Source organism: Amia ocellicauda, chromosome 10, assembly GCF_036373705.1.
Source record: "Amia ocellicauda isolate fAmiCal2 chromosome 10, fAmiCal2.hap1, whole genome shotgun sequence".
NCBI lineage: Eukaryota > Metazoa > Chordata > Actinopteri > Amiiformes > Amiidae > Amia > Amia ocellicauda.
Genome location: NC_089859.1, coordinates 38828318 through 38854674, shown reverse-complemented (window position 1 = coordinate 38854674; position 26357 = coordinate 38828318). Strand labels below are relative to the sequence as shown.

At 39.1% G+C, this 26357-nt stretch overlaps 1 protein-coding gene across 1 annotated transcript in view; it reads right to left on the bottom strand.

The window, feature by feature from the left end:
• LOC136760585 (myelin basic protein) overlaps positions 1 to 26357 on the bottom strand; it is a 134010-nt gene that overhangs the window by 80341 nt on the left and 27312 nt on the right. The window contains 1 exon segment of the mRNA XM_066716061.1: positions 17874 to 17929. Coding sequence (XP_066572158.1) covers positions 17874 to 17929 — 56 coding nt within the window.

Genomic DNA, 26357 nt, shown 5'->3' with positions numbered 1-26357 from the left:
CATGTATGCTTTGAATTGCACTGTATTATGTAACTTGAAATTTGTAATGTTTTATGCCTTGAACTGCACTGTATTTTTGCACTTTGTATTGTGCTTATATTTTGTAAGTCGCCCTGGATAAGGGTGTCTGCTAAGAAATACATAATAATAACTTAATCAACAGTTTTTTCCTGGATAACCTCTACATAAGCTTAAATCAATTACAATTCGCATTGGTTTCACAATCAACTGGATCAATCTCTGTGGGCACACAACTGACGCATGTGCACTTATGTTGTCATCCAGAAAACCATCTAGTAGTAGCATTACCATATTACATATAGCTAGCAGTAATTAAAATGTTCACTTCTTCCTGTCATCGATCACATAAAAACATGCCTTGTCTATGTTAATTAAGGTATTAAGTGAGTCTAAACAAGGGATAGCAAAAAAACAAGACCTTTAAAGGATTTTGAGGGAATTGTCGGGACACCAGGACATTAAAATCTGGGATGTATGGTAGCCCTAGTGCCATAGATAATGTCATAGATTATTTGTATTTTTGATTTAGACAAACTTATTTTATTCTTTTTAAATAGGCTTACACTTTATCTCCCAGAATTCAACTACTCTCAGAAGTAATTGAATACAAACGTCCCTTCAGATATTCAAATATTCATACCCATTCCTAATATATTTATTATTTATTATTTTTGATGGGGGAGTCCTTCTTGGCAAGGAAAATATGAGAGAATGCAGGGGTGGCATTTTTATACCAGTGTATTTCTGCAATGTATTGTATCCCTGCAATAAAATACAAAACCAAAAACACCCTTTACATGAAAATAATACTTCGAGACACAATATCAGGCCAGAAAAAGAAATCAGGCACAAGCACTATAACCGGTAGTCGGTTCTTGTGTGTTATGTATTGCAGATAGCAACAAAATATGCAATGTATTATTTTGTGGGAAAACAGGACATTTTTCACAATTTGGGGTGTGGAAGTGCTTGTTTTTTCTACCATTATTATTATTATTTTTATTTCTTACCATAAAAACAAATAAATGATATTTGAACTGTCAACACAGAATACTTAATTCATTCTTCAGATAGTGAGGTACTTGGGATATATACCAGTACATTTTGCCGTTTTAATATATATATATATATATATATATATATATATATATATATATATATATAAGTTATTTTGCCCATTAAAACAACCATATCCTGAAAACTGCACTGACACCTAAGATTGTTATGGTAAAGTCATTTTTCTGAGTTCTTAAGACTATAGGCTACATATTTCCCCACACTCAGGAGCTGGCCATCTGGCATACCAGGTTTTACAAATTGTGCTCAAACTACCTGTGACCATAATTTGTTCTCTCATCCTATAAACAGAACAGCTCTCCAAAAACTGAAAATTGGTATCATTCAGAAAACTGACAAATATTGACATCAATGTACACAGCTACGTAAGTAAGGGTAGGAAACAGGCTTTTTTGGTTTAACCTCTTATGCAGTTAAAGAACTGGAAACTACATTAGAAACAAACAACTTGACACGTTTAATGTTTTGTAACAAGTATTACATGATATGCCTTTAAACAGAAAGCCACTTGAGCATTACAAAATTAAATTGTAATAAATGTATGGGTGGTGAGAATTAACTACATGAGCCTGGGTATTCTCCATTCACACTTAATGAAAATAAAGGAGGCAAACTCAATTTAGAGCAACTGAGTGCACACTGCTGAAAGCATCAGTTAAGTACCTTTCTGGAAGATTCAGAGTATTTATATTACAGCAGCTGTGGAAAATGTCTGTAAGCTGTTTGATATCAAAGACAGGATCTAGACCTACCACAAGATTCTTTAAACGCAGTGCACCACAATTAAATGCATCCTTGACTTGACTTAAAATAATGACCAACATGTATAGATTTCCTGAACAAAACTGTGAAGGTTGTTCCTGACATAAAAGCTGAAATAACTGGGGTTGCTTGACTACAGAGAACCACCACCACCACTTTGGAGATCCCCTAACTGTCCAAGAGAAAAAGAAAACCTCAAAAATGTATTACTGTACAAACCCTCAAGCAGTTACATAATGGTAATTTCAGACCTAGTATTCCACCTCTTGCTCATACAAGAGCCTAACTTACAATGTGCATGTGAAAGCCAAACCAAGTAAGTCAGAAAAGGAATGGAATGATCTTGATGTCTATGTGCTTGCCAACATGAAGGACTGCAAAGTTGTTTTACAGTCAGAGAAGTCACCAACAAAAAGGCAGCTAGATGAATAAGAACTATATCCAGTGCTCTTATCACATATTGTTATGGTGTCCAAAATTGTAATGGCTTGAAAGCAATAACATATAGGATAGGAGGCAAAATCCAAACATAATAATAATTAATCAAAGTGATTAAGTGATTAATTCATGCATTAGAAACTGCAGTTGAGTTACCGGCAATAATTCTTGGTCGTATGTCTAACCTAAAGGCTCAGGGTGACAGTGAGCAAATTATGTAACTTGGTATTGGGAACCATTACACACAGACAAACATAGCCCAAACTTCCTGTTCTCAAAGCAGAAACAGGTGGTACAACTGGAATTGCTAACAGAGAACTGTTAAGGCCATGAACTTTCACTTCAGTACCTAAAGTAGTTCCTCTTCCACTGCATCATTGAGAATGACAGGAAATGTGAAATTGTAGCGTTGAATAATTTAATTGCAAGGTTGAATATTTAGTATTTTAGGTACTTGTGCTACGAAAGAAGGTACAACTCATCATGCCCTGTTTCCACTGGCTAAGCGTCTGGACGCGTCCGTGTTTTGTGGACGGTTGACTTGCTGGTGCTGGACGTGTCCGTAAGCGTCCGTCCCACGGAGGACATGATTCACTATCAGAGCGGACTTGAGACACAGGGAGGAGATCAGATACATTGTATCGGAAGATATAATCTCAAGTGCCGTGTGTGATCACGAAGAAATTACAAGTTTATTAGCAGCATGGAGTGAAATCCACGTACAGAAACAATGACTACTTACAGTTAGTATCCCAGTGTATTAAACAATTAAACACTTGGATTTCACAGGACCGGTGCAGTACCGTGACTAGTTAAAATAAACTGAAGGATAATAATCGGATCATAGCAGCCGATGTTATTAATATTGTATGAACAGCTGGACGGTGTTTCAGACTGTGTTTTGTGAATGGTGTGCAGGACAATCAATCCGCAGAGACAGTCAGTATGAAGGTGAACACGATTCAATTAATGTGTGCCTATTTACAAGTTAAATTAATGAATAAATAAATACAGCAGATGTGGGTTTCTCTATAAAACATAAGGACTGGTTTAATAAATGCGTCCATAAACGCCATGACTGAGACGCGTACACTTTAGTTAAATTAAACCTGCTATATTGTATCTGGACGATTAATCGTGAAACGTGTCTATTTTGTTTCAACTGTAACTTGCCCTGGTTAAGGACGTCTGATAAGTAAATTATAAAATAATACGGCAAATAGTATCGTTTGCAGTTACAAATCTGTAGTAAGAGTAATAAATGAAGGGAGTCACGCTGTGTCGTTTAATATATATATATATATACATATATATATATATATATATATATATATATATATTAGCACAAATGATGACGATAATAATAACAATACATATTCGCTATTTTGTATTATTGTTGCACATGGAACCGTATTCTTATGGGAACATGCTTGTCTGAATATAATGTTGTCTCTACACGTTCAGCTCTTCCTGATATCTCTGAACAGAAACGTGTGTTTATTACGCTGTTTAAAATCATGTAAAGCACAAATAATAAAACAGACACAAAAGTCCTCTCCAAGTCAGGCTGTGTCGCTCGTAGTGTTGTTCTCGGTCTCTGTGCAGGACAGAAGTGCCTGTGCGTGCCAGCCAGGTTACAGCAATACAGCTGCTCTGTCTCCTTATTCCTCTACTCACGCACGAAGAACGTCACAACATTGTGTTATTTGCCTTTAAAAACTGTCCAGTGTTTTAATATGCATCTGATTAAGTCATTAACAGTGGAAAGCAACACAAATTCATCCACTCACCTTACAATGATTGCAAATCATTCAATGATCATGAAAATGTATTCATATTTAGCCTATTGATGCATTCAACTCATAAATCATAACACACTACTCTCCTCTACATGGAAGTACATAAGCCGCTTTTCATAATATAAAGTATCGGTATCGATATCGGCGATTCTGGCACTGTATTACTTGGTATCGGATCGAACCCAAATTTTGGTGAATCGCACACCCCTAGTGGAAAGAAAGCCCGTCCGGCACAGGATTGCGCAGGCGCAGCTCCGGGTTTATTCCCAGTCTCCGCGGCTCTGTGTTCAGTGGAAATAACTGCTTATTGCTGCAGTAACTACAATCCAGGTGTACAGTGCGGGTAACAAATGACATGTTGCGCCCAACATCCACACAAACGAAATGTTGCCTATTGTCCGTGCACAGAGAGAAAATATGTTGTTACTGAATGTCATTTTATATGATATTTTGTTCAGCAATGTGTCAGTGTTTCGATTATGTTTTTTACGTATTTTTTCAATTCACTCATTCGTTTATTCTGCTGTTGCTTTGTTCTTTGTTCTGAAAGCTATTTGATGTCTTTAAAATGGTTTCCTTCTTAACACATCTTTCGTGGGAGTAGTGCCTACTATCGAGTAAATATTAATCCTCACTCATACTCACTACAACGTTATGTATATTCAACCTATATCCTATATAAGGGGGTGTTTCCATGCATGATACATTTGCGATTATTGAAAATGCACTCACCAGTGAGAAACAGTTTATTCCAGACGGGTATATCCAACACAAGGGCAAAGGTAATGCGGCCAGTATCCGTTTATATTAGGTTAGCAGACATATTGTTGTTAAAATATATCAGCATTACAGCAGTTCAGTCACTCACATCCAGATACCGCTAGAAATCCGCCTAGAAATCAGTCTCCTTTCTTACAGTGCATCTGTACCTAGAATCACGTACAGTAACGCACTCACCGCGGATTGAATGTGTATCTAGTTTATGCATTTTGTAATCAAAGTTAGTACAAATCAGGTTTTCAATAATTCATGCATCTCTATATGGACTGAACACAACTTTTAAGAGACCAACACTGCATCGAGTGACACTGCTGTCAAAGCGGCTGTAGCGTGAACACAGTATAATTGCTATTATTAATATTTACACGAATAGGTAAAGCATGGAGACGTCTGGATGATATTTATGGAATATGTACAGGCATATATGGTTGTGTAACTTGCAAGCCAGTACACATCCAGTGTATGAGGTTTGTGCACTGCTCAATGGGTGGATTAAATAAATAAATACATAATCTGTTAATTGCTATTTAGACAATGGACCAAGTGAAAATATATCTGTGTAACAGGATCATATATTTAACATGTATGTGTAAACATTGAACACTGGTTTCTTCATTACATATTTTATCAGTGTAGCCGCAGTGCACACATTCTTTGGAGAGATATGGCGAGTGCGCAGGCGCGCCGCACCGCAGGGTCTACTGTCAGTACTGCACCTTGAGACAACGAGCGTAAAGTTTGTACTTATTGCTTTGTACAGTAGATGGCATCGAGTGATATTAAAATGATGTACTTTGTACTGATGTACACATCACTGTTCATTTTCAAGTAATGACAATAAAAATTGTAATAGGCGTTTATATCACAACATCGTGTCCAGTAGTGGCGTATTAAGGGGGTGCTCCACTGTGACAGAAGAAATTCTTTATGGCCAGCGAACCTGTACATAAGAACATAAGAAAGTTTACAAACGAGAGGAGGCCATTCAACCCATCGTGCTCATTTGGTGTTCATTAATATCTGAGTGCTCCAAGGACCCTATCCAGTCTATTTTTAAATGTTCCCAAATTTTCAGCATCTACCACATTGCTGGGGAGTTTGTTTCAGATTGTGACTACTCTGTGTGAAGAAGTGTCTCCTGTTTTCCATTTTGAATGCCTTGTAGCCCAATTTCCATTTGTGTCCCTGGGTGTGTGTGTCCTTGCTGATCCGGAAAAGCTCCTCTGGTTTGAGGTGGTAGATGCCCTTCATGATTTTGAAGACTTGGATCAAGTCCCCACGTAGTCTCCTTTGTTCTATGGTGAAAAGGTTCAGGTCCCTCAGTCTCTCAGTAGGGCATTCCCTTCAGGCCTGGAATAAGTCTGGTTGCTCTCCTCTGAACTGCCTCTAGAGCAGCAATATCTTTCTTGAAGTGTGGAGCCCAGAACTGTACACAGTAATCAGATGAGGTCTAACTAGTGCATTGTACAGTCTGAACATTGCTGCCCTTGTTTTAAATTCTACACATTTGACAATATACCCTAGCATTGTGTTTGCCTTTTTTATTGCTTCCCCACACTGTTTGGATGGAGAAAGTGAGGAGTCCACATAGACTCCTAGGTCTTTCTCATGCGTTACTTCATCTAGCTCTATTCCTCCCATAGTGGACTAGTGGATTCCCCCCGGCTTTGGCCAGTAGCCTGTCTACTAGTTTAGGGAGATCTGCAACCTGAGCACCAGGCAGGCAAGATACCATGCGGGTCTCCTTATCACTAGAACACACTGTGTGATCTATACCTCTAAGAATTGAGTCTCCTACTATAACTACCTCTCTCTTCTGGGGGGGAGTGGGCCCCCCCATCACCCTCTGAGCTGTCACTGTCCAACTCGGTGTCCAGCAGTTGGAACCTGTTGGGCAATTCAAGCTCTTGGGGTGTCTCTATGGGTTGTGCGCACCCTGTTCTGCAGTTACGACCTACTGTAACCTAGCAGTTCTCTACGCTGTCCTGCTCTGAGGTCTCAACTCTCCTAGGTTTTGACGTGCACACCATCTGTCTCATGGGCTGATTGACCAATTCTTCTGTATCCCTAATACAGCACAGCGCAGCTCTTTCTCAACAGTTGCTTTAAGTAGCTTTTGTCTACCTTCCCCCAATTCACACCTAACAGGCCACACCTGGCTCCTCCTGCAACAGAATTCCTGCTAGTCCTAGACAAAATCTCCCTTCTACAACCTGTTTACTTTCACGAACTCAGCAGCTGAACTGAATTGACTTCAATTTAGGCAAACTACAGACAATGCTAACTTCAATTAAGGCAAACTTAAAACAAAATGAGCAATGCTAAGACTGGTCTGAAACTAGTCAAACAACAAGATGGCTGCCTCTCACCTGTACTTTCCTGTGTCTCTCTGTGGCAACTTGTGGCAACTTGTAAATACTTCTATTATATATTAAATACTTCATTGTATATTGAATATATAATGGAATATAAATATAAATAAACAGAATAAGTAGATATATACAGAGCACTGCAAATTATGGTTAATTATGGACGCATTCAACCGTCGTTCAACCCTCTTCGACTCCCAAACCGGAAGTTGCATTTTGTTGCCAGCAACTGTTGCTCACTTCACACAGGGTTTCTTTGGCAATGCAACGCTATTACATTGGCGCTTAAGGACAATCCAAACGAGGAACTGGGTATTACGCCTGCATTATCCGAGTCACTTATGTGGGTAAATTAATTTGGTGCATTAACTTTATTCATTTTATCGGTGTGTTCCGTTTCCTATTTTATATACGTCGTATTTGGTTGCATTTTCTTTTGGGTTTTGTTGTGGGGGAGTGTTGGAGTGTTATTGATGCATGGGCGATTTTCTGTAATCGTTGCCTTCTCTTTGAGTATCATTTTAATAGGAGACAACATTTCTCTATCCATATGGACGTGTGCAGTACTGCCAGCATTGCCTGGTCGCTGAGTCCATTGCACTTGTCTTTGTTAATAAAATATTTTGTATACTTTTTATACCGTAATACCTGTCTCCTTGAGTCATTTACTTGAACAGGGTCTGAACGGGGAGCAAAGTGTTTGGTTAGGACTGATCATAGAAGTGTTATCAAAATATTGGGGTTCCTCTTGCCCCAGGGAATATTAAGAGGTGGCGTAGTTTAATTTGTAAAAAAAAAAAAAAAAAAAGTGTCCTCACTGCCACACAACTATTGATCCACCCGCTAATAGATAACGCCTAGGTAAGGGCATCTACCAATAACAATAACTACACAGCTTTCATCAATGGCAACTTCGGTTTTTATTTTATAATTTTTTCTTCTACTCATATTTGTAATTGCTACGATGTATAAGCTTGTAGTGTTGTGTCAGCGGGGAGATTAATGCTGTGGATTCACAGCACGGGGCGCCAGATCGTTGTGTTTCTCTGCTTTATTGACCCATCGCTGGCCCGTCCTGCTCTTCCACCTCCGGTTTCTCTTCAGTTTCAGACTCTGTGATTGGCTACGGTGCCTCTAGAGCTGCCCGCCCATCCGTGAAGCCACGCAGCAAAACATGTCTCGTCCCCGCGCGAAGCTCCTCATATTTTAGATTTAATTCAGCGAGGAGCTAAGCCGCGAGATTCTCTCCTGCGACTCTTCCGCAACCTATCGCGTTCGCACTTTGCACACATTTTTTATTTAATCCTGCCCTAAGTAGCCAGGTTGTTGAAGCTGCTTCTCTGGGTTCCTTCAATAAACCCCTAAATTAGATTTATGGATCTATAAAACCACTATCTTACAAATAATATGTTCTTAATGGCCTCCTATTGTTTTGAACAAGCCAATATTGTAAAAAGGGTAAAAGAGACCTAAAACAAAGCTCTACAGAACACATTTGCTATCAACTATCATATGTGAAACCTGCTGAAATTCTGTTACAATCTCTTTCAAAATCTGTGATTCAGAAATGTGTTGGAGATAAAATGAATAACTGAGTTATAGTTGCAGTATTCTTCCTATCTTCAGTGTGGGGAAAAAACATGTCCAACATGATTTAAATGTATCAATCATTATGCATCTGTGAAAAAAATGAAAGACTTCCCATATGTTTGTTATGGGAATATGCATCTATATTACAAGTATAATATTATAATTATCATTTTTGTTTATTTTGTATCTCAGGAACACTCTAATGCATTTTCAAAGCAGAGTAATAATTTGTTGACATAAAACACATTTCATTTATACATGTCCTCTGTAGTGGACATCAGGATTTGCTGTATATGTCTTTAGCCGTTTTATGTAAAACTGTAGCAGACAGGTTCCAGACTGAGGCAGAGAGAATTGTGCACAGAATAGTTGAGAGAGATTCAGACAGATTTTTAAGATGAGGACCCAGAGGCAGTGAATGAAGCAGAGGAGGTTGAAACGTCAGCTGAGGAGTAGACAGATGCAGTGACCCATTGTCCACTATGGGCCAGAAGTGTCACGTAGGGTTCAGCATTACATTACAAGGAAAATCTACAAGAATGTCCAATTGCTGAACTGACATCTACAGAAGTCCAAATATAGTATTTGGTCTAAATATATATATATATATATATATATATATATATATATATATATATATATATACACTCACCTAAAGGATTATTAGGAACACCATACTAATACTGTGTTTGACCCCCTTTCGCCTTCAGAACTGCCTTAATTCTACGTGGCATTGATTCAACAAGGTGCTGAAAGCATTCTTTAGAAATGTTGGCCCATATTGATAGGATAGCATCTTGCAGTTGATGGAGATTTGTGGGATGCACATCCAGGGCACGAAGCTCCCGTTCCACCACATCCCAAAGATGCTCTATTGGGTTGAGATCTGGTGACTGTGGGGGCCAGTTTAGTACAGTGAACTCATTGTCATGTTCAAGAAACCAATTTGAAATGATTCGACCTTTGTGACATGGTGCATTATCCTGCTGGAAGTAGCCATCAGAGGATGGGTACATGATGGTCATAAAGGGATGGACATGGTCAGAAACAATGCTCAGGTAGGCCGTGGCATTTAAACGATGCCCAATTGGCACTAAGGGGCCTAAAGTGTGCCAAGAAAACATCCCCCACACCATTACACCACCACCACCAGCCTGCACAGTGGTAACAAGGCATGATGGATCCATGTTCTCATTCTGTTTACGCCAAATTCTGACTCTACCATCTGAATGTCTCAACAGAAATCGAGACTCATCAGACCAGGCAACATTTTTCCAGTCTTCAACTGTTTAATTTTGGTGAGCTTGTGCAAATTGTAGCCTCTTTTTCCTATTTGTAGTGGAGATGAGTGGTACCCGGTGGGGTCTTCTGCTGTTGTAGCCCATCCGCCTCAAGGTTGTACGTGTTGTGGCTTCACAAATGCTTTGCTGCATACCTCGGTTGTAACGAGTGGTTATTTCAGTCAAAGTTGCTCTTCTATCAGCTTGAATCAGTCGGCCCATTCTCCTCTGACCTCTAGCATCAACAAGGCATTTTCGCCCACAGGACTGCCGCATACTGGATGTTTTTCCCTTTTCACACCATTCTTTGTAAACCCTAGAAATGGTTGTGCGTGAAAATCCCAGTAACTGAGCAGATTGTGAAATACTCAGACCGGCCCGTCAGGCACCAACAACCATGCCACGCTCAAAATTGCTTAAATCACCTTTCTTTCCCATTCAGACATTCAGTTTGGAGTTCAGGAGATTGTCTTGACCAGGACCACACCCCTAAATGCATTGAAGCAACTGCCATGTGATTGGTTGGTTAGATAATTGCATTAATGAGAAATTGAATTGTTCCTAATAATCCTTTAGGTGAGTGTATATATATATATATATATATATATATATATATATATATATATATATATATATATAAACTATTACGGTGAAACTACTGAATGCATTACTGGAGAAGGGTCTGGCTGCAACTAGAACAATAATGAAGAACCAGGTCCCAAAAGAATGCAAGATCATCATTGACTTCAGAGCTTCAGAGATGGTCATAAGGAGGCCTGATGATCTTGCAATGACAAAGTGGATGAACAACAAGCCTGCAGTCATGGCATCCACAGTACATGGAATTGAGCCCCAGGATAGGTGTACCAGATGGTCACAAAAGGAGAAGAAGCAAGTTCAGGTGTCAAGACCTGTGGCGGTGGAGAAATAGAACACCAACATGGCAGGTGTTGACATGTGCAAATGCATGCTCAGCTTCTACAGAATGTCCAACCGCGCCATAAAGTGTACTGTACAGTGTTAGACTTAACTGATTTGGCTGCCTGAACTTCTGGACCCAATACAAACAATACAGCCAGGCCTTGGGATGACCAGTTAAGAAATTTCACAAATACCTTGAATTCAAACTGATCTTGGGTAGGAACTGATTGCCCAGGGACAGGCAGGTGAAAAGGGAGTCCAGTGATGAGGAATATACTCCTGCTATTAAAAAAGGCTTCCCCAACCAAATCAGGCAGTTCGAAAATATGGTGCTGTTCATTTGCCGAAGATGGATGACACAGCCAAAGCATCCCAATGCTGAATGGCAGGTTGCAACAGTAAGACTTGTTAGATACATCAAGTGCAACATGTACCTCTGCATCTCAAAGAACAGGCACTGCTTCATGACGTATCCCTCCTAATCACAGCACTCAAGGAAAGTCCTGATAAAATAATTTAATGAGTCCAGTGAAAAGGTAATTTGTTCAGCTGAAACATAAAGTTCAGATTGTTGAAGACTGGAAAACCTACATCTTAAGACTGAGTTGTTTGTGTCCTTGGTTTTAAATAGGTTTCCAGTTTTTTTTTTTTTTTGTTATGCACAGCTGCAAAATACTTCATTTTCATTAATAATGAAGTCCTGCTGTCCACTACAGTGTACTTACACTAAAATATGAGAAAAATAAAACATTATACACCGATCAGCCATAACATTATGACCACTGACAGGTGAAGTGAATAACTGATAATCTCGTTATCATGGCACCTGTTAGAGGGTGGGATATATTAGGCAGCAAGTGAACATTTTGTCCTCAAAGTTGATGTGTTAGAAGCAGGAAAAATGGGCAAGCGTAAGGATCTGAGCGACTTTGACAAGGGCCAAATTGTGATGGCTAGACGACTGGGTCACAAAAACTGCAGCTCTTGTGGGGTGTTCCCAGTCTGCAGTGGTCAGTACCTATCAAAAGTGGTCCAAGGAAGGAAAAGTGGTGAACAGCAACAGGGTCATGGGCGGCAAAGGCTCATTGATGCACGAGGGGAGCGAAGGTAGGCCCGTGTGGTCCAATCCAACAGATGATCTACTTTAGCTCATACTGCTGAAAAAGTGAATGCTGGTTCTGATGGAAAGGTGTCAGAACACACAGTGTATCGTAGTTTGTTGCCTATGGGGCTGCGTAGCCGCAGACCAGTCAGGGTGCCCATGCTGACCCCTGTCCACTGCTGAAAGCGCCTACAAATGGGCACGTGAGCATCAGAACTGGACCACGGAGCAATAGAAGGAGGTGGCCTGGTCTGATGAATCACGTGTTCAAGGTGTTGACTTATATATAAATGTGTGTGTGTGTGTGTGTGTTTTATTTTAATTTTTTTAACTACAGTGATGTAGTACCATCAAAAAGTTATACCTTGAATATGAACTCTCCAATTGTATTTGTGTGTCCTGTATTTAGAGGCAAAAATCACAGCTAACCCAAGATTTCTAAAACAAATTTAAAAAAATCATATGCATTATGTGCAAAACCAGCACATATTTGTCTGATCTGTTGTGCATTTCAAGCATAATAGAACAAGAGGACTGGCTAGTAAATTGGGAATAGGAAACTATGTTAAAAAAATTATGGACCAAAAACAAATGTAGAATCAATATCCAAAGGTATAACTTTCTTTCCCTGACTTGGGAATTCAAGGCAATTTTGCTTTATACTTATCTATTGATTTTAATTAATCGTAAAAGGTTTAATAATATTAAATGTAGTGTTTTATGAATAATGGCGCACTTTTTATTTCCAGATCAAAAAGATTCTGATCTACAGTAATTACTCTGACAGTGAGAAAACCAACAAAATATAACCATTAAATTAGTTTAGCTAAGCAATCAGTTATTTTAATAAATACTGGTTGGAAAGGACCACATCTTCTCCAGATTGGAGATAGGATGATTAATTAGGGAAAAATACAAAATATATAAGAAAAACAATTTCTTTCCAAATTTGGACTATAAATGCAATATCCATTGATCCTAGTGGGAAAAAAAACAGGTGTTGGAAAAAGGTCAATATAGATATAAAGAAGCTAAGACACAGGAAACCTTGTCTTAGTTGAGATACAGCAAAATCTAGGATGAACCAGACAATCAACAGGTCACTAGACACTGCTCTGAAGAATGAAAGGCTGTTTAAGTAAGTGATAGGGAACGAAGCTGCTTCTCCACAGGGTCACCTTGTTGTGCTCATCCTGGAACATCTTTATTATAGATTTCCCGGAATCTCAAGTGGAGAGAGAGAGAGAGAGAGAGAAATAAATCATTCTCAGGTTTTAATGTCGGGCACACATTTTTTTTTTTTTTAACAAGGTATCGCCATTCTCTTCTGAGTGAAATAAAAATATCCTGAAGCATATGACTCAGTACTAATGCAGTATTGTAGTTTAATTATTTATTTCTCATCATAAGTACCTTGTCAAGAAAGCTATATTACCAAGACAAGCCATACAAGCATTAATTCCATCAGCAATTATGAGCTCATCACAAGTTTATTAGGCACAAAATGTACTGCAGGGACATACTTAACATTTGCAGCATTAAATTAAAAGAAGTGGGAAACAAAAATCCACCCACATAGAATATAAAGGCAAGGCAGCACTACTTACATTTGTATGATAGCTGGATATCAAAAGCAAAGCTCCAGAACACACACACACATATATATGATACTAAAAGTCTATACAAATTAAATATGTAACATAAGGACTGTTAAGTAAAATAAGATGCTTGCATTTACAGTATGAGTAATATACGATTTAGGGTCAGGGGTGGAATGTTGGTCACACAGTATTCATATTGTTACACTGTGCATTGGGTTCATCTATAGGAAACAGTTGGTAACATTTCAGTGTTCAGTGATTCAGGGAAGCCAGTGATTCTGGTTTACATTAACGATTAAAAACAGGAAGATAATTAATAAGACTTTCTTATATTAATGTGTGTGTGCACCTATACGTATTTTATAATATATAATTAAGAATGATATGCATCAAAATATGCATATCATGCACAATTATATAATATGTATTTCATCTTTGAAAACCGAATGGTACAGTGCAAAATGCACACACATTTGACTTTCAGACAAAACTTTTTTCATATAATTTTCTTCTTGCAAAATTAGTGTGATACACTCATTTATCTTGTGTGGTCAATTATATAAATCAAACACCGAAGTATGGATAGGTTGTAATGAAGCCATTATATAATATTCATATTTTATATATAGCAAATTAGCTCTCTGAAGTCCTGGGTATAGGAAATATTAAATGGAAAAAACTGTATTAATTGAAGTTGAATTTGCTGAACAGTTGATGGATTCCCACAGACTAAAAGGTAAACTAAAGAAATAAAAATAAAAATAAATAATCTAATCACTGTTTGAATGTTGTATTGGCATAATGGGAAGAAAATAATGGGTTTGTCCTGATGCTGATATAATAGGGATCATTATGCACAATGATCATTTAAAGGCAATCTTACTCCTCTGGGTTCTTAAGAGAGTACAAATGCCCCTCAGCAATTAACATGTGCAGAAGTAATACTGTGTCTCAAACTGAAAACAAATGATCCCACAGAGCTAGGAGAAGGACAGTGTAAGAGGACTCAGTTTATATCAAACTTGTTACTGTGCTGTCACTGCTGTGTTCTCAAGAGTGTGCAAACTCCCCTTGTCAGTGGGCCAGGCTTTTGGCATAGCGTGTATGTCACTTGCTGTTCTGCACAAGTCTTAGAAAGCAATTTTAGCTTGGGGGTCAACCCGCACATCATACACCTATACATTTCATGTAATGGCTTTCACCACCCTCTAAATATCTTCTATTTGGTATACCAGGAAGTTAATCAACAAGCTCCAGGGTTTTATGGTATGAAAGCCAGATGGAAGGGCAGACTGTAATCACAAACAATAAAAGACAGGCACATAACTGTAAATGCCCAGATGTAAACCTAGCTTGGAATTTTGATCTTTATTGCACGTGAATGAACAGCATGCCCTGAAAAGTGTTAATTTGATTTTAAAGCACACCAATCTGAGCATAATATTGTTAAAGTATTCTAAACTCTCCATTTTAATTTCTCTCCTTTCATACTTTTTTAATGTCAATATTTGATTAATTTCCTCTAAAGCAACATCTTAAATTATTTCTGGCAACTCTTGAATTGATGCCACAAAGGAATGCCATGACTATTACAGTTCTATGAATCATAATAGGTACAACTTAATTAGCTCGAAGATACAACCCACTTTTTGCATGTATGCTGTGCCTTGATTCTAAGGTAACAATGCTTAGGACACTTAACTGTGCTTTCAACCATCACCTTTGAACATTGGTTTGTAATGATAAATTGATGAGCAGATGTTCCCTAGGTTAGTCTGTAATCTACAGCACTGCATTCATTTATTTGCACAGGTGAAATTACTGAGTCTGTTTGCCAAGCACTAAGCGGTCTCATTACGAAGAACTGAAAATGTGATAAACAACCCAGTCAATCAGCTTAAGCCACTCGTGTTGAGAGAACAAATCCCTCTATAGTATAACCTCTCTGCTTCAAGCACAAATTTCTGAATAATCTGATATTTGAATAATCCCCCAACCTTCTTATAAAATTAAGGAGCAGTAGAAACAAATGAATGTAAAACACAGAACAAAGCTCATCATACACAAGCATGTGTTTCATCATGTTTACAAAACCTCTACTTCCCTCTCATTTAACCAAGGTTCTGCTTTCACAGTTTAATGCACTGCTGCTTAGCAACCCAGGAACCACTTTGAACAGAGGAATCAATATGTCTGAAATGCAAACTGAGTCTCCCAAACCAGGACATCACAAACTATCACCTATGACCTGACAACATTAGGGTCTAATCATTTTAAGTATTGATATATGGCAAATGTGCTTTCAGTATCAGTGAGAACTGAATAATTTCTGCAAATTAGTGGGCAACTGTTGAGTAGATTTAACTGGTAGGCAAATGCAAGCACTGAGAAAATGCAAGCATTTGCCAGTGTTATATATTGAAAGACTGCTTGTTAAGTCCATTCTACATGGGGATGTTTGATTTTTAAATTATAGAGTGACCAGTGCCACCACAGGTACATTTACCAAATATACAGTTCCATGGTTTCTAATATTGCTTTAAAAAAATTCTCCCTGTGAATTTGGTTTGTTACAACATGCACTTAAATGTTTAAGCTTTACAGAAATCAGAATTTGTAAGTAAAAAAATATGCTTTTAGACATGGATTCATAATTTTGATCCTGGAGTAAGTGTCTAGTTGAAATAGTCAAAGACAAGCTAACCACATTGACTAACTGAGCAAGTAACTGATATAATGTCACAGCTCTGATAGAATAGTAATGGTAGACCCTATAGATCTGTAGGATCAGTTAAAAAAAGCATGTTATTTGCACATTGAAATGTCAATAGTATCACTGTATGCCATTAAAGCATAATACGACTTAGTAGAATATAATCTATTTTTGTCTACATTTGTACTGACTGATTTGCTTTATTTTAGAAACAAAGACAACAAGAATACAAATTTAACATAACACTGTATTGTACTGTATTTTGTTTGGTTGCTTGTTTTGTTTATAGGCAAACCATTTAGATTTCAAACTACACACATACTCTGTCCCAAATATGGAATGTAGTAAACAGCATGAAGTCTAGAATTAATCAGGGATTTATGGAGGGTATCCTAATACTCATTGACTAATACTGTTGATTACATTTAACTTGGCAACACATAACGACTTTAAAATAGTCCAAATAATGTCATTTTCTTATCTCTGATTGTGCATAAATCCCAAGACTTAGTCATACATATTGTAAAAATATCCATAATTAATTATTCGGTAATTCAATCCAACTCAGATATCACATCCAACTCAGAATACAGCAATCTTTGGGTAGGAAAGAAGAAAAATAACTCATTCGCAATGCTTGTTTTAACTTCTGTGATTTGGTTTACCAATTTGAATACAGTACTCAATTCTGCAAATATGTTTGCAATCACTGCTAAATCAAACAACATTCTGTTCAACTTCCTACCCACTCCTCTCCAGTAAAAATCTGTTTTGCTCAGTGCAGTAAATTGTATTTTATTTTCATTTCAAATCCTTCCAAACAACACTGTATGATACTTACAGAACTAATTTTATACAGAAGTGCAATCTACAGGTCTCCAAAACTGCAATTAATTCAAATATAATTACAAAAATAAAAACAGACATATGCACAGAAAAATATCCAGATAGCAGTTACTGAGATGGAAAGTTTCTGAAGGAAAATGTCGCCATGTGATGATTTGCTTGAATCTTTCTGCAAGTACCACGGTAACGGTACTATGATAACAGGATACTCCTGTAGCCTACCTGGCACCTGTGAGCTAGAAATGTTACCTGTGCATTTATCTTTCTGCAAATGTTACTTATCCTGTTTGCAATGCAAAATGAGACAGATGGCAGAAGCTCATATTTTGGAGGATGCTTGTGTGGAAGTTGAAGAGGTGAGCCATGCCAATAACGGTAAGCCATACTTTGGCTTACTAATTGGAGTTTATATCAAATTAAATATCAGTGGTTTCAAATAATACATAAAGAAAAAGCGGACTGAACCAGAAGCTTCTATGTCTTGAGGTAACATTATATTGTAGCAATTGGTGCCCCACAATTACAAGACACTGACAAGTTTATATACACAAATAAAAAAAATAAAAAAACTTACCTTGCCAGGCTCCTCATGCTCCTGTTTTCCAAAAGTGCTTCCCATATTGACAGAAGCTGTAAAACAAACCAAAATAAAACCGTTAAACATTTTTAAAGAATCACAGAGATGGCAGACAAAAAAATACATTACTTCTAACTGTTGACTGTGAGTTCATTCCAAGACAGGCTAAACCAATACGTGACTTGAGCACTGCTCTTATATAAACTACCTTTTAATATATTTGAGGGCCTTTAACCTTTTGAGTTTTGGGACCTCTCCAGCTACTAGCATTTGCCTTCTGAATTCTCTAATCCTAAACTAAACCAATTTCTGGAAAACGTTGGCATTGAAATACAGAAAGTCTCAGATTAGGGTTAGAGTTTGTGCTGGGCTAGGGTTTAGGTCAGCATTACAGAACACACAATACATAGACATCCAATGGTGTTGCATGTCTAATGGAAAACTTGATGAAGAATGGTGAAATTTTGGGCATAGCTTAATATTTGTTATTGTTATTGGGGATCTAGATTGTGAAAGGCTCACATACAAAAATCAGCAATAAGCCTATGCATAGCCAATACAGTTGTGGAAGGAAAGTTAGAAATTCTTTTCTCACACCTGTTTTTCTCTCTTGTATACTTAAGAAAGATAAGGTCAAGCTAGAAGGTCAGGACAGAATGTAGTTTGATTTCTGTTTGTTATTTACGGTGAGAACCTTGGAGACAATGTCAAACAGTATGATTTAAGTGCCTGTTCCCTAAAACCATGTATTGACCTATGAACTCTGGTCTATAATGATATATGTTCTGCTTAGTTAGCCTTTAAGATAACATAGTAATGACTTTCTAATTATAACCAGATCTTTGATTTTGTGTATAAAAGCCTCTGACTTTAAAAATGAAAGCGGAGCAACTTTGGAATCTCCTTCAACTTTGGATTCACAGTTACTCTCCACGCTGCGTGTAATAAAGGCATTGCAACGAACGTTCCAACCTGATTGAAGACTGATTGTTCTTCCACACAGTGTACAGTGGAAACAAAGAACGCTTACAGTAACCCCAATAAAAGGTGTACACTATGTGCCCAACATCTATACAAATGAAATTTTGCTATTGTTTCTGCACAGAGAAAATATGTTGATATTGAATGTCATATATTATGTTTTTGTTTAGCAGTGTGTCAGTTTTTGTTTCGGTTATGTTTTATCATATTTGTTCATTGTACTTATTTGTTTAATTAACTTGTTCATTTATTCTTTTCTTGCTTTTGTTAATTGTTCTCAAAACTCTTTCATGTCTTTAAAGTGTTTTTATTATTACCAGATCTTTCGTGGGAGTACCTTAGGTAACGGCAGAATACTTAGAGCTGGGCGTAGCCTACTATGGATGAAATAATAAACTTCACTCATACTCACTATGTGTATATAAGTTCTGTATATTCAGCCTATGGCCTACAAAGTATTTATTTCTTAGCAGACACCATACATAATACATGTAAAACTTTATAAACTAATGCCAAATGTAACAGAAAAGGGCGGTGTTCCATTCAATTTTAACACAAGAAAATTAACTCACCAGTGAACAAACTCAGCTTATTCCAGATGGGTTATATCCAACAGAAGAAATAGCAGTTTATATTAGGTTATATTCTAGTTAAAATACACCGATTAGCCATAACATTATGACCACTGACACTGTGAAGTGAATAACACTGATAATCTGGTTATCATGGCACCTGTCAGTGGGTGGGATATATGATTATTATTTCTTGGCAGACGCCCTTATCCAGGGTGACTTACAATTTAAGTGGCAGCAAGTGAACATTTTGTCCTCAAAGTTGATGTGTTAGAAGCAGGAAAAATGGGCAAGCGTAAGGATCTGAGCGACTTTGACAAGGGCCAAATTGTGATGGCTAGACGACTGGGTCAGAGCATCTCCAAAACTGCAGCTCTTGTGGGGTGTTCCCGGTCTGCAGTGGTCAGTACCTATCAAAAGTGGTCCAAGGAAGGAAAAGCGGTGAACCGGCGACAGGGTCATGGGCGGCCAAGGCTCACTGATGCACATGGGGAGCAAAGGCTGGCCCGTGTGGTCCGATCCAACAGATGAGCTACTGTAGCTCAAATTGCTGAAAAAGTTAATGCTGGTCCTGATAGAAAGGTGTCAGAACACACAGTGCATCGTAGTTTGTTGCGTATGGGGCTGCGTAGCTGCAGACCAGTCAGGGTGCCCATGCTGACCCCTGTCCACTGCCGAAAGTGCCTACAATGGGTACGTGAGCATCAGAACTGGACCACAGAGCAATGGAAGAAGGTGGCCTGGTCTGATGAATCACGAGTTCAAGGTGTTGACTTGGCCTCCAAATTCCCCAGATCTCAATCCAATCGAACATCTGTGGGATGTGCTGGCCAAACAAGTCCGATCCATGAAGGCCCCACCTCGCAACTTACAGGACTTAAAGGATCTGCTGCTAACGTCTTGGTGCCAGATACCACAGCACACCTTCAGAGGTCTAGTGGAGTCCATGCCTCGACAGGTCAGGGCTGTTTTGGTGGCAAAAGGGGGACCTACACAATATTAGGCAGGTGGTCATAATCTTATGGCTGATCGGTGTATATCATAACAGGAGTTCTCGATTAAAGCATTCACTGTTGTCAATCCAGATACAGCCTTCAAATCCGTATAAGCATACTTTCTGACAGTGTATGTACCATAGAACCACCGTAAAGTAAAGCACTCAGCATGGCTTCAATGTATATTATAATTTATGCATTTTGTATTCAAAGTTCAGACACATAGACACAAATCATAGGCTGTTCCAACTTGTGTGAATTTCATCACGACAACTCATAATGTGACTTAGTAGTGTGTATGGCCCCCACGTGCCTGTATGCACTCCCGACAACGTCTGGGCATGCTCCTGATGAGACGGTGGATGGTGTCCTGGGGGATCTCCTCCCAGACCTGGATTCAGGGCATCAGTGACCTCCTGGACAGTCTGTGGCGCTACTTGGCGGCATCGGATGCACCGATACATAACGTCCCAAAGGTTCTCAATTGGATTCAGGTCTGGGGAATGTGAGGGCCAGTCAATGGATCAATGCCTTTGTCATCCAGGAACTGCCTACACACTCTGGCCACATGAGGCCGGGTATTGTCCTGCACCAGGAGGAACCCAGGGCCCACTGCACCAGCATAAGGTCTGACGATGGGTCTGAGGATTTCATCCCAGTACCTAACAGCAGATAGTTAACCGTCCACAAAACACGGACGTGTCCAGACGCTTAAGCCAGTGGAAACACCCGTTTAAGCGTCTGAGGCCAGACGTGGAATGGTTTTGCAGGTGGTGGCCACAGACAATTGCTCTCTCCTTATCCTTCCTGACTGATTCTTCCCTAGTTTTGCATTTTGCTAGTGTCCTTGTCACTACTGGTAGCATGAGGCAGTACCTGCAGCCCATTCAGGTTGCACAAGTAGTCCAGCTCCTCCAGGATGGCACATCCATACGTGCCGTCGCAAGAAGGTTTGCTGTGTCTCCCAGTACAGTCTCAAGAGCATGGAGGAGATACCCCGTTACACGAGGAGAGCTGGACAGGGCGGTAGAAGGCCATCAACCCAGCAGCAGGACTGGTATCTGCTCCTTTGTGCGAGGAGGAACAGGAGGAGCACTGCCAGAGCCCTACAAAATGACCTCCAGCGGGCTAATGGTGTGCATGTTTCTGAACAAACTGTCAGAAACAGACTCCATGAGGGTGGCATGAGGGCCCAATGTCCTCTAGTTGGATCTGTGCTCACAGCCCAGCACCGTGTGGCTCTATTGGAATTCGCCAGAGAACACCAGAATTGGCAGGTTCGCCATTGGTGCCCTGTTCTCTTCATAGATGAGGGCAGGTTCACACTGAGCACATGTGAGACGTGAAAGAGTCTGGAGACGCCATGGTGAACATTATGCTGCCTGCAACATCATCCAGCATGACTGGTTTGGCGGTGGGTCAGTGATGGTCTGGGGAGGCATATCCTTGAGGGTCGCACAGACCTCCACGTGCTAGCCAACAGTACCCTGACTGCTGCCAGATGTGGCCGTAAGTGTCCGTCACCCCACTGAGGAAATACTTCGCTTTCAGAAGCGGAGATGTGTGCTTGACTTATAGACAGACAAGGAAGAGATCAGATACATTGTGTCGGAAGATATAATCTCAAGTGCCGTGTGGGATCACGAAGAAATTCGTTTTATTAGCAGCATGGAGTGAAATCCACATACAGAAACAATGACCGCTTACGGTTAATATCCGAGTGTATTAAAAACTTGGATTTCACAGGACTCTGGTACAGTGCCCTGACTAGTTAAAAACAAACTGAAGGATAATAATTGGAGCGGTAGCAGCCTATTTTATTAATATTTTATTAACAACTGGTCGGTGATTCAGTCGTTCATCTTGTGAATGGTGTGCAGGGACAATCTGCAGAGACGATCAGTAGGAAGGCGAACACGATTTAGTTAACGTGTGCCCATTTACAAGTTAAATAAATTAATAAATAAATACAGCCAGCAGATCTGGGTTTCCCTCTAAAACATTAATTATTATGTAATTAATTAATAAACATTATTAATTATAACCTGCTATATTGTAGCCGGATGAGCAATCGTGAAACGTGTGTATTTTGTTTCAACTGCAACTTACCCTGGTTAAGGACGTCTGCTAAGTAAATTAATTTTGGCCGTATTATTTATATTGTTTGCAGTTACAAATCTGCAGAAAGAGTAATAAGTTAAGGGAGTCTTATACTATACTATATATACTAGCACAAATTATGATGATAATAATAATACTAAATAGCAAATATGTATTGTTATTGTTGCACATGGAAACTTATTCTTATGTGAATGTGCTTGTCTGAATATAATGTTGTCTATACAGGTTTAGCTCTTCCTAATATCTCTTAACATAAAGATGTATTTATTACACGGTTTACAATCATGTAAAGCAGAAAGAATAAAATAGACACAAAAGTCCTTTCCACGTCTGTCTTTGTTTTTACAATTAAACACAAACCAAACCCAAAATCGCTCTGCTTCTCCCCTAAGAGGGGATGGACTTCACAATGGCCTGGTTTTACAAAAAAAGCTCTGGGATGCGTCCGGCACGGCATGGCATGGCACGGACGCTTAAGCCAGTGGAACGGAGGCATTGGAAAATGTTTGTACTTTAAATTCTCTCTTAGCTAACAGTAGATCACTAATATAACAGAGATCACAAAACGGAATCAAATGGAATCGAGTGCTTGTGACAGAGCAGCTTTAGGTCTGGACTCCCTCACTGCAGCGCCACAGTGTTTAATATTAAAAGACGGACTTGCGTATATACAGTTAGGTCCATAAATATTTGGACAGTGACAAAATTGTCATCATTTTGTCTCTGTATGCCACCACAATGGATTTGAAAGGAAACAATCAACATGTTCTTTAAGTGTAGAGTCATCTTTAATTATTTGAGGGTAGTTACATCCAAATTGAGTGAACAGTGTTGGACTTACACCCATTTTTATATGTGGTCCCCCCAGTTTTAGGGGCTCACAAGTAATTGGACAAATTAACATAATCATGAATTAAATTGTGAGTTTCAATACTTGGTTGCAAATCCTTTGCAGTCAATGACTGCCTGAAGTCTGGAACCCGTAGACATCACCAGATGCTGGGTTTCCTCACAACTTTGAACTTATGTAAAGGCTACTGGCAGGTTCCCTTGACAGAATTGGCAAAAACCTTGACGACATTTCTTACACCAAGTGGCTTCTATCAGTTTAACATAATGCCATTCGACCTTCACAGAGCTGCAGCCACTTTTCAGCAATTAATGGACCAAGTGTTACATGGTTCGGGAGAGTATGCAGCAGCATACATAGATGATGTGGTCATTTATATATGGTATTTCTCATTGCAACCTTTTAGTTTTACCATTCAGTATCACAAGGGTTCTGAAAATGTGGTTGCTGATTATTTGTCAAAGATTAAATTTAGATGTGTTGGATAAATAATGTTAATGCTTCAAACTGTTGTTATCTCTAGGGCTAAATATATATTTGTCACAACTGTATTTAATTTAACCCAATCAACATACAGATTTTTTCCTAGCTTTTGTGACCTTTTGTGACTTGTTCTTTTCGGTTCAAATAAATCTATTTAACCAATCCTGATTCAGTCTGCTTTGGTTGGTTACGTGTCACTGGATTAGTGAATCAAATGAATGAATAGAATCGATTCACCAAACTGAACTTAATCAAAGAATCAAACTGCCCATCACTAGTACTGTGCGGTCTCAGGCACGCTTCCACTAACCAGCTGAGGTGCTCCAAATCTATCCAATCAGCACTCTCAACCTTTAGACGACTTCACAAAATAAACAGTATTTTCTCTTAATTGTTTTTATTTCACTCTTTCACTCATTCAATCTACATATCTATCTAGCCATATGTCCTCAAATGTACTAATGAATTTTGCTATCTCACATCTTCCTAGTACCAGACAGTACTGATTACAAAGCTGTATGTGCAATGGAGAAGTGGTGGGCAGAAGGTCAAAAGGCTAGAAGGTCAATCTAGTGCAGTCAAACTGTCAAAGTGGTTTAAAGTACAGAAATCCAGACAGCAGTTGAACTATAGAAACACTAATTAAATAATGTAACCACTAGAATTTAAGCATTAAACGTGAACAGTAATTTGTGCATGCACATCACTACAAAACAAATGTACAATTGAAATAAAATGTTACAAACTGAAATGTCTTCTGATTTAAATTTAAGTGAATTCTGCAACTCGATTAAAAAAAAGTTATTGTTTTTAAAAATATGGAAGGAGTGTAGCACTATTTTGTCAATTCAAATTTTGAGTGCATTATTCAAATATGTGTATAAATGGGAGTGGTAAATAATTGGGTTATACTGTATATTTTGTAAAATAGAGATTGTTGGAGGTTGGGGGGGGGGGGGGGGGGGGTTAGGGAGAAACATTGGGTCAAGTACAATTTAATATGGGCCAGTAGAATAAATGGCACAGTGGCACAGTGGCCCAAGGGGCCAGTAATTAAAAACCTAAAAGTAGAACACTGAAAATGATTGTACACAGAGAATATTGATTTTCATGTATTAAGTCACATCACCGCTGTAAGTATGATCACTTCCATCCAGAAAATGTTTTTCAGCAAACTTTAGTCGCAGTAATCACTACAATTAATTAAACAGCTTAGCATGTTACCTAAAACAAACTCAATGAAACATTATGCTTTATTTTCTCTCACTAGTTTGGAATGTTGATTTTAATGTATTAGTGGACTCTAGCGGTCACACAAGCCCCATTCTCACTGAAATGCCGGATAATAGCCGGCAACGTTTGCCTGCTTTTTTCCCCGTTGCCACCTATTCTAACTGGGTTTGAATTCACACAGAAAACAGACTGCCGGCAAGCGCGCTGTGGCCCTGGGGACGAGCCGCTACAGAGCCCGTGGATCCGGAGAGCAGAGCCGGACCGGCACTCTGGACGTGTCTGTAAGTGCGATCATCTCCCCGTTTAAACATATGGCAGCAGCAGTAAAATACTCCGAGATGGATATTTAGGAAACGTCACACTACTGTGTTATTGTATATTTTTATATAGGCAAAACAATCACCATTCGACAGCGCAACGCTGGTTATAATATTCACACATATAGCAGCCTATTGTTGTGTCTGTATAACTGCATACAGTGTGTTTAATAGACAGTGGGAAGCGGTCAATATTCAGACTGTTGTCAACGATTATGAAAATGCTGTCAGATCTGCGCACATCCTGCACAACGTGAACGGACCCGTGTATTATTTGGATGTATCAGACGTAGTCAACTCGTAGACTACACTAGTAACTTTATTGCCGTCATTATTTATCTATTGGCGACGGCCTTATCCAGGGCGACTTACAAATAAGAGCAAAACGTAATGCAATTTACAAAATCAAATTAGCACACGTGTATAGGAAATATACAGAAAACAATACAATGTCGTCATATGTATTTGATATTGTTCGCATTATGCTGCCATTTCTTATATGCACTAATCATGTGAAATGTAAATATCCGGTGTTTTATTAATACAAAAGGAGCCGAGCTCACTTGATTATTGCAATATGATCGGAGTCCTGAGAAAACACGGAGTGAATCACAGAGACGAACCCAAGTGACGAGCTGAGCGGTTTGTACACAAGACAGTGAGCAGCAGCGCTGACTGAAGACCAATTTATACTTCTGCGTAGGTCCGCGTCTACGTCTCTGCGTAGCGACGCAGAGCAGGGGTTTGTGGGTAAGCGCAGCCCTCAGAGGCCCGCAGACGCGCCGACGCGCACTCCTCCGAGATCTCAAGAGCGCGTCTCTGCGTCAGGCCAGCGCTGATTGGCTGAGCAGGCCAGGCGCACAGTGCTGGGGGCTGGTGTGCGATGTGCGTCTGAGTGTAGCGCCACCGCAGAGAAACAATGTGCTGAC